This window comes from Saccostrea cucullata, unplaced genomic scaffold, assembly GCF_032062105.1.
Source record: "Saccostrea cucullata isolate Sc308-1 unplaced genomic scaffold, CSIRO_AGI_Scuc_v1 ctg6859, whole genome shotgun sequence".
Lineage (NCBI taxonomy): Eukaryota > Metazoa > Mollusca > Bivalvia > Ostreida > Ostreidae > Saccostrea > Saccostrea cuccullata.
The window spans coordinates 1-10,161 of NW_026930957.1; the positions used below are offsets into that span (position 1 = coordinate 1).

The 10,161-nt window shown below is 31.7% G+C and overlaps 1 protein-coding gene across 1 annotated transcript; it reads right to left on the reverse strand.

Annotated features, from left to right (window-relative positions):
* Positions 1-1,595: 1,595 nt before the first annotated feature.
* LOC134230723 (uncharacterized) lies at positions 1,596-5,269 on the reverse strand (the record flags this gene model as incomplete). The annotated part of the gene is made up of 4 exons (XM_062712564.1): positions 5,164-5,269; positions 2,714-2,941; positions 1,933-2,187; positions 1,596-1,730 (listed from the first exon to the last, which is right to left on the reverse strand). Coding segments are annotated over exons 1-4 (685 nt in total), but the record flags the coding sequence as incomplete, so codon positions are not given.
* Between the last annotated feature and the right edge of the window lie 4,892 nt (positions 5,270-10,161).

Here is a 10,161-nt window from a genome sequence, read left to right on the forward strand (position 1 = left end):
CTTGAACCAAAATTTAGATCAAAGTTTGATAGTAAATCATAGTGTTAGAGAATTTACTATTGATAACTATAGGACGCCATCTTTAACTACAGTAGTAAAGTGTTTATACATTTGTACCATAGTTAGGTGTGTTTTCTTTTGTTAAAAGTTTGGATTTTCTGTACATAACCTACACTTTTTTATAACTCCACCCATCGAGTCGGGACAAAAGAACTATTTATAAAACGATATCATGCATGGTTTTTAAATGAAACAATCATACGGGCTTGTTATACCAAATTTAGGAGAGTAAAAAGGAGCCTGTAAAAAAAAATAAATCAATTGTAAACTGCAATTCGTAATAAATAACAGTTAAAAACGGCCATTAATATTTTAACTATAGGTAAAAGTGAAGAAAAAAAAATTCAGAAATCACTTGATTTTTAAAACATTTTTTTAGATAGTGTAATGACCAGGGTGACATCGTTCTTTTGATAACCAACAAAGGAAACATGGTACATACTTGACGTAAAAACAAGTGTACACTACTGTACTTAAATGACCTTTTCGATTGCAAATGTAGATGATCAAAGATATAATTTTCATTAAATTGAAATATACATAACCCATAAAAACACTTCAATCAACGTACCACTGTACACGGCAAAGTTTGTATCAGGTTTACAAAAATTTAAGTTAAACCAAGTTCATAATAAATTTAAATTACTAGTATATAATTTTGACGATTAAAATTTACGAGAAATAAAATCATATCAAATTAACATATATCATTGAAATTAAACTCGTTATTTCTCAATTACATAAATCAAACTTTTTAAACGGGCCTAGATATGTTAAATTTTTATGTCGCTTGCGTGGCCCAGTGGTAAAAGCGCCTGCCCTAGAGTCACGAAGTAAGGAGTTGAATCCGACTGTGGGACGTGGAGACCAATTAAGTTTAAACAGAGGTCCCTTGTCGAAGACGGTGTGAACAGGAAAAAGATCCCTCACTGCTCGATGACCCTGATTGCCGAGTATAGGGCAAAATTTGTAGCAAAATTTGAAAAGTATTGTATACAAATCACTTACCCTATATTCGATGGATATTCGAACAGAAGGACACGAAGGAGCGTAAAATCATATAAAATCCAAATGCATCTTTGAAACCAAACTCTTAATGTTTCAATCGCAAACTAGTCCGACCGATTCCTAAGCTGACACATATGAATGATTTTTGAAACTATGGTACAAGTCATTTACCCCATATCATACTTTTGATTATGTGTAGATACCCGATGGGCGTGGTCATAATGGATTATATACTCATTATCATTATACGCTCCCTCGTGTCATTATGACCACGCTTATAGGGTATCTACACATAACCAACAGTATGATATGGGGTAACTACTACAAACACGCTTTTAAGTCTTAAACTACCGCACTTAAAAATGGCTTGAAAGAAAATATCAGTACACCCAAAATACTTATTTTATTGTTTCCATTGTGCTCAAAATATATTGTTTTTCTTATAAGGGGGAAAATTAAGTTATGGGCAGAATATCCGGAAAAAAAAACGATCTAAGTAATTAATAAACTTCTGTTATCCATCATACCTGAGCAATCCTTTGATTGAATGACATTGTTACTGCAGCCAGCAATACACGACCCATTAAAAACATCACATTGTCTATTGCGACATTTTGGATTACAGGGTGTGCAGTTTTTCCCAAAATGTTTAGACTGGCAACCTAAAATCCAACAATAACAGTTACAAAACACATAGATATATTCGAGATACTTAGAGGCCCCTTAAAATGTGTTACATCCTATCTATCCGAGTCATTTATAAAGCATTGAATTAACTAATATACATGCCTTCCAAAAAGTCAGAGCATTTATGTATAAATCTTCAAATTTTCTAATAAATTTTTCATTGAAAGTACAACATACCCATCACCTTTACTTCACAAATCTCAATTGTTGCAAAGGAAGGTTCATAACCTGGACAATTTGTATTGACTGGTTTATATCTGGAATTATATAGAGCTATTCCTTGAGTTTCTTTGTTGATAGTTACATTCATAACTCTATCAATGCAAGTCTTTGTGTCATGTTTGAAAACTTGATGCTCAGACGAATTTGATGGAGGAATATAAGAGGAGTCATTAAACACAAACACAGAAAATCCAACGTGTCGATTTGGAGCTGAAATATATAGAAAAACCATTTAATTAAATTGTGTACAATCAAATCATGAGTAATCGGTAATCATCTATGATTACATTTGATCATTATTTAATCGATTACTACGAAATAAAGTCCAATAAACATGAATACTTTTGATTACTATATGATAAAAATGATATTAAGAAGTTTATCATTTCATGAGAATTTTTATGACAATTAGTTTATTATATAATATCATTTAGTTTTAAATTTGATAATAATCCAATCATTTTTATTTTAGGAATGACTCTAATTTTGTCAAAATTGTTTGAGTTTACCCTAATTTGGATCAGTTTCCGCATTTTTTTTAAGGTTCATGTTCAGAATATTCGTATAAATGTTTTGTTTTATTTGTGGCCTGTTCCTTTTTGTATTTATTTTCTGAGGCTTCCTAACATTGTGTACTTCATTTCCTTTTGGGGTGAAGAAGCACCTTTACAGAAGGTATAATAGATATATTATCACTCGAATGATTCAAATAAACATAGATGAAAGAAATATTTACTTGAACTCCGAAAATATATCTCTAAGTAAGCAACGTTAGACATTTCTCTCAAAGAAAGTTTCCACCAAGCTTCCGTAACATTTTGCCCCCCTATTGTAAAACTGCATGTGCTTTCGTCAACACCGACTTGTAATTGTCCGTCAACTGCTTTCTCTGCATGATGTCCATTATCATATGATGTACTCTGGGATGGAGTGCTTTTAATTGAATCTATCTGACTCAGGTTTTCTACAAATGAAAAAAAAACAAGAACATTTTGTTCTATGTTTTTACCATTTATCGTGCATTTGTCGTCGGTAGATCATCAACTTTTAACATTTGAGACTCATAGACTGTTCAACCTGCCTTAACCAGTTATGAAAGTTTTCATTGATTTAATAAGCGGATAAAAAAGTAAACACTGCGTTCTATCTGCTACCCCTGGACCTGGAAAACTGGATCAGACCTTTCAGAATCAATATTGCTTATCGAATATTTGGATCATTTCTTTTTTCTGTCTTTCTGTACAGATATGTATATGCCAGGGTTCTCCATCATTTAAAATTTTACTGTGTTGCAAAGTTTACGCGAAGCACAAAAACCTTGCGGTATTTTCCCTATCAAATTTAAAAGTGAATTACTATTCATTATAATTGCAAAAGAATACAGGAACATAATTTTTTAATCGCTAATTTGTTACACAAATAGTATTGTCATACATACTATTTTATGTAAAAACATAAGATATAAAAAGCTTAGGACATTTTGGTCGAGACAGTTGAAATACTTAACATTTTTGAAAGTAAATTTCCTTGATTATTTGATTTTTTGTCAGTTTCCTTGACCGAATTACGAAAAAAAAAGAAACTTCCAGAATGATAAAATACTTTTAAGAGTCCCTTTTTCCATGTTGAAAATTTTAAGCAATTTATTAACATAGGTATAATGTTATGGTTGACTTACAGTGCTTATATCATTCCAGACTAGAATGTCGGCTCTAGAAAAGACATATTCAAGGAAGGATATGGAGATAACGAACAGTATACAATATCAAAGTCCATAAAACAATCAATATAAGAGCAGAGCAAACACAGATCTCCGAAACATCAGAGGTGGGGTCAGGTGTCATGGAGGAGTGAACATTCCCTGCTGATCAGTTACACCTGCCGTATGCTCCCTGTCATGATCGAGAAACTATTGCAAAATCCGTCGTCAATTTTCAATGTATAAATAATGGACTAACAATTAGTATGAACAACGTCCGTCAGCATTTGAATTAATGATAAATTATATTTCCTGACAAGGTCATTGTATTGATCATAGAACGAAATGATGGCTTCAAGAAAGACTACTGATATTCTTGTTTCATTAACTTGCTTGTCAGTAATTTACCTCGTAGAAAAAAATACATACATACATATAGCATATCGTAGCCTATCGAATTACCTGAGATATATACACTCCCTATGCAATTGATGAAGGTACATTTCTACATAAGTAAGGGAACCTGACGATAGAAAAATTAGAGTCATCACGTTTCTCATATTGCTTGGTTGTTATATAGTAAAATTTCCAGGATGAAACAGATGTGTCAGATTCAGTGGTATCTTTTATCTCCAGGTCTCCCGGATATATCGCATTGACCTAGGAATGGATATAACCATTGTAAATTGATAATACGTCGTCGATATATCTTTCTGTCGAGTCGAAGGCCACAGCAAGTGTTTTCTTCTTTTAACTTATAAGATTTTGCACAAATTCTGCTTCATATGAATACAGAAAAGGTCTGCTTATAACAGAGAGCAATTGGAACCCATGGGAATTCCAACTGATCGTTGGAAGACCTGGTCTTCATATTTTTAAAAAAATGATACTGTCAGTTACAATGTATTTTTATGCTACCAATTAACCGTTAGATGGATTTATGAAAAAATCTGTCTTTGCTCCTTCATGTGTCAAGTCCGGCGAAAAAATAATTGATTGCACGGTAAAGCCCATGCAATTAAGTGCTCAACCTTGTAGAATTGAAAGACGGTAGAATTGTTTGAATGAATTTTCAGTTAGAGAGAATTTATATGTTCGGATTTTTTAATTATAACAGATCTTACTGTGTCGGCAAAATTTTTACTGTGTCGCACGCATAAAATTTGTATCCTTACTGTGTCAGAGAAAATGTTACTGTGTCGGGAGCAACAGAGTAAAACAGCCCATGGAGAACCCTGCCGTGTATGCATATCTATATCAGTTGTGTTGAAATCATATACAGTGTAATTGATATATTTTCAACGATAAAGTCTGATGAAAAAAGCCCCCCCTCCCCCCCCCCCCCAATAGGCAACCCCGTTTTAAAAAACATGCAGTTGAAACATATTCAAAAATCTTATTTGAAAAACTATTTTTCATCTTTAAAAATATTACTTTAAGGATTTGAAAAAAAACGAAATAAAAAAAATGTACTTTAAAAGTCTCACCTAGACATATCGTTACAACAGTGAAAAACACAAAGACAATTACTACAATAACATTGTAAGATATCATCCTCTCCACATTCACCTATTACTCATGACACAGACTGTTTTAATTTTTTTTACAAATACATGTAATAAACATGACAAAGAACAGGGAAAATATTTTATTTAGCAACCTAAAAATATCTGAAATTTGAAACAAGGAAAAGGTTGTAATTTGTTTTGATATGCACACTGAAGTTAGACAGTAGCCTGAATCGGAAGTGTATTTACAATGTGTATCCTTCATTACACATGAAAACTTGCTTTTGAAAAATATGGCAATATGTGGTAAATGTATTCCAAATGAATGCAACTGTAAAAAATTCTTCTCATACAGTAATTTTCTTCAATCAGATGGCTCTATTTCTAAACAAATAAGTGAGTTCCAATTCAGTTACTAACTTATCCATATAACTACAAATTCTAAATCTTTTTCTATAAACGCCCAATTTTATCATCATATTCCCTAAAAAACGTAAAATGGTCTGTAATTCATGTGAAGAATGATAATAAACAAGGATGTGTACAATGTTGATAAACAATTATCATAGGCGAATCTAAGTATTCAATATATTACAGCTTACTCTGTATAATATTTTGTCACTGATGCCTTGGTTAAACTTTAAAAGATTGAGAGAAATATAATTGATTGCAGTGAAATCACTGTGTATCTTGACTTATTATCTCAAAGATCACTATACTTTGCACATGAAAAAAAGAACAGTTTGGAATTATAATTCTTTAATCAATAAAAATGTCAATGAAAATTGCACCTGATGAAACAACAAAACCATATGTATTACCAATGAATATCCTACACAAATCTTTGTTGAACTAAAGAAGAATAGATGTATGGAATCCATATTTCACATGCAGGATATACAAAACATAAAATACAATTTTTCATTGTTGATTAGCATTAACTTTGATCCAAAATTTGATCTGGGTTTGGCTTCGCTATAAAATTTCCGCATTTTTTCAGCAAGGATCTCAGAAATGAAAGTTTTGAAATCGAGAACATCGAAAAGACCACTTTATAAAATTGAATTATAAATTGAAAAGGGAATTTATTTCAACAATTGATTTGATTGTATTGATTTTTATTTATCTATTTTTTTAATTGTTATTTTCTTAAGTTTTTATTTTTTTCTGTTTCTTAATTGATTTATTATATTGATTTTGAAATGCATGAACTTAGTAAATGGCATTTCCGTTTTGTTTGTTTGTGTGTATGTTAGCTAGGCTGCTAGCCTATACATTTTAATTGTTAATCATACAATCATCTGTTCATAGACTGCAGAGAAAAATCTGTGCTAGTGAATGTATTGTTTTACTGTAAATTCTTGTAGAACATACTTTTAACCTTATTCACAAAATTATATTTATATTGTTCATGTTGTTTGATTGGTTTAATTTATATTCTTTGTTATAGCTATATATTAACAGTACTTACAATATAAAATGTATCTTGAAAGAGTTTCACTTCCCACTGGGTATTTCTTTTTGCAAACTCAGGCATTGTTTTGGTGAGGGGGGGAGGGGGGGGGGTGAGAACAGACGTGTATCATGATAAATGAATAAGAACAGTTTTTGTACTACATAAAAAAGTTTGTTTTGAACAGATTTTATTTTAAGTATTAAAATCATTTTGTTCAATGCGACAGTGTGTTTCAACGCATTTTATTTGATTTCAGCCGGGTTTGTTTACGTTGGTAGTAAAAGTAGTAACCTAGTTTTCAGGAGGTCAATGTATTCATGCGCGCTGTTTAGAATGTGACCTCTTGACCCCAGACGTCTTTAATCGGGATGTAAAAACGACCGACTCAAGGATATTTCAATTTTATATAAGGCCAAACATTTGCATTTTTAAATATAAGGAAATAAAAAAGGTAAATAAAAGTGTATTTATTAATAAAGTTTGCCCGTGCTTCAAGTATTAATTAAAACCAGTGTCAAAACATTTGGAGGAGTACAACTTTGAAAGAATAAAAAAAAAAAATTACAGTTTCAAAACAATCCTGGCTCCGTATATTTCTTAAATATATAAATGATGTGAAAACATAGTTCATACTATTAGAAGTAATTAAATTAAATGTAGTGATAACATACACTCATTTGTGTAATATGAAAGCCATGTCTCTATTCTTTCAAAAGTAATGACAACTTTTAGGTAATGTATGTAAAACTTCAAGATCAATGTTTTAGGGTAAAATTTCATATTATACTTGGTAAAGTTTTGTCATACGTAATTTACATTTGAAATATGAAAACGCTAACTATTTTCTTTCAAAAGATATGACCAAGTTAAAAGTTTTTAGTGACAGACAAAATGGCCAATCTTTCCTTGCTTTTTCAAAAACAGGCATTAAAAAATGTGAATATATATACAAATATGTGCATAAAATTTTAGGTAACTTAGGTAAAACTTCAAGATCAATGTTTTGGGGTAAAAATTCATATTATATTTGGTAAGATTTTCTCATACGTAATTTACATTTGAAATATGAAAATGCGATTGTATTAATCAATCATAAAATATTACGTCCAATACATGATTATGGGTTTTTTACAAGGTGATGCGGTTAAGTATTAATCTACCGCTCTAATTTTAGACCTTTCTCTTAAATGTTAAGGCAAATTATTTTTTCTAAGTTATTTTTTTCAAAACATCTTACTTTCTCGATATTTCGAAAATGAATAAAAAACATCACTTGTTTTTTCGCCTATAGCTGTCCCCACACAGCAAGGGGGAGGGATCAGTCAGAAAAAAATCAATTTCCCACTAAAAATGGGGGTGGGGGCTGTCTAAACTCGAAAATCCAACTGGGGGGTTAGGTTCAGACTCTTTATATCAAATTTTCCAAATCAAACATTATACAGTACCATATTGTCTTGTCCTGTAGTGCGCGAATTTGAGTATGCTGTTACAAAAAGGGGGGGGGGGCAACTGGACTTTCAATGTACCCCTATCCCTGCTACTTGCGTGCGACTATATAATAAACTACATTTTTCTTTAAAAGCACGAATATTTGTGTTTGTTTATTAATTCCTCTCCTTAAGGCCACGTTATAATTACGAAATAGACTTCAATATTTTGATTACAACTTAAGAAAAATCTCGAGATATGCGAGGTATTTAGACACATGTATCAGAATTGAGACTCAGCATCCAAAATTTCATTAAAGAATATGCCTAAATTTCATATCAAAAAAACAATAGTCAGAAAAATATATTTTACATTCATGAAATTTTTACACGAACCTCTTTTATCCGCATTTAACATCACGAGTGCTTACATTAATTTCTTTAATTTGTTGTCTAAGGTTTTATGATAATGAGGTTCATGATTTAAACGTTTTCACATCTTATGGAAATTACACCCAGAATCAAAGAGGAGTTGTTTTTTAGCTTGAAATCTAAGCAGTTGTCTTTTTACCGGTGTTCGGAGATTATTTTTGACCTTGCTTCTTATCCTCCCCCTTTTTTTCCACAAATTTCAAAATCGACAATTCATGTGGTCTGGAAATCGGGTTACATCAGTATGATTAACTATGGATAAAAAATTAAAATGACTTTAGTTATCATTTTAAATTATGGTATAAATTTTACAGCAAAAAGTAGCGTTCACAAAGAAGGGTAATGATATGTGTGCATGGATCTCTCGGTCGCTCTCCCTGAGAAAAAATATACATGTGCATGGAATATACCTTTTTATATTGAGAATTCTTAACATGAATCAAATTTAAGCATATATATGTAAATTGATCAGAAAACAAACAGGCAGCATTTTAAATTTAGTCAGGCATAGATATTGTTTTTATCGCTGTTCCTAGCAATGTGCATGTCCAAAGTCGCGTATATCAACATCATGTTACAAACTTAATTATATAGAATTATAAATCAGTGAAATCACGTACTAATTATAAATAGTAATAATTTTATAATAATATTATATATTTTAAAAAATGTCCGTATCAAATACACAATTAGAATTTTAGAGTTTAGAATTTTTATAAAACGTTGAAATCCATTGTGACGTCAAAAGATAAGGGTTTTATCATGACGGCAGTCACATATCTTTCACCCCTTAATTCTTGACACATTCATAAGCCAATTTGTATATTTTGTCTTCCTCTCAACCCTTTATACATGCAATAAGCTGATTTATTTGAAGTGTATTTGCGAAAAATTCTAATTCCAGTGAGTTTATCGCTTTTAGAGATGACCACAAAGGGTTAAAATTTGTGTAAAATATACAGACTTCAGAATAGTGTTTAGAATTATGAAGGGGAAAGGTAGATGATTTAACACTGATGAAAGTGGAAAAATTTTTCCAAATAATGCGCAAAAAATCCGTAAATTGCACATTCTTTGCATTACAGGATAAGTAGCCTTATTTTCAAAAACTAATATATAAAACCAAAACGCTACAGTTCCGCAGCTATGACCAAGTCATGTTCTGCAACTATCTTATGCTTAAACTATTTAGAGCTTGGAAACAACATTTACACACTGCGTAAGAAGCGTAAGAAGCTATGGCTGTAAAATGAACAAAAATACGATACGATTTTATTTTTTGTGAAACACTGATGCTCCGTATGGCACCCCGAGCTTTTCCAACTTCTACAGTTGGTTGAGATCTCCTCCTCCTTCCTCTATGTTTGGCAGGGGATCTCCTCCCCCTTTCTTCACGTCTGACGAGGGTTTTTCTTCCCCCTCCCTCTACTTCTGACTGGGGATCCCCCTCCCTCTATGTCTTACGGTGAATATCCTCCCACTCCCTCCACGTGTTGTATACTCCAGATGTTGATCAGTCTGAGCATGCAGTAACATGTTATCAGCACACTATAGATCTCCTCAAGGTCCATTAAATGGGATCAGGTTAGAATCTGTTATAGCTTTAGTGGAATTGAATCTGGAATATTTATGTAGTGATACAAGTGATTTTAAATGCATGAT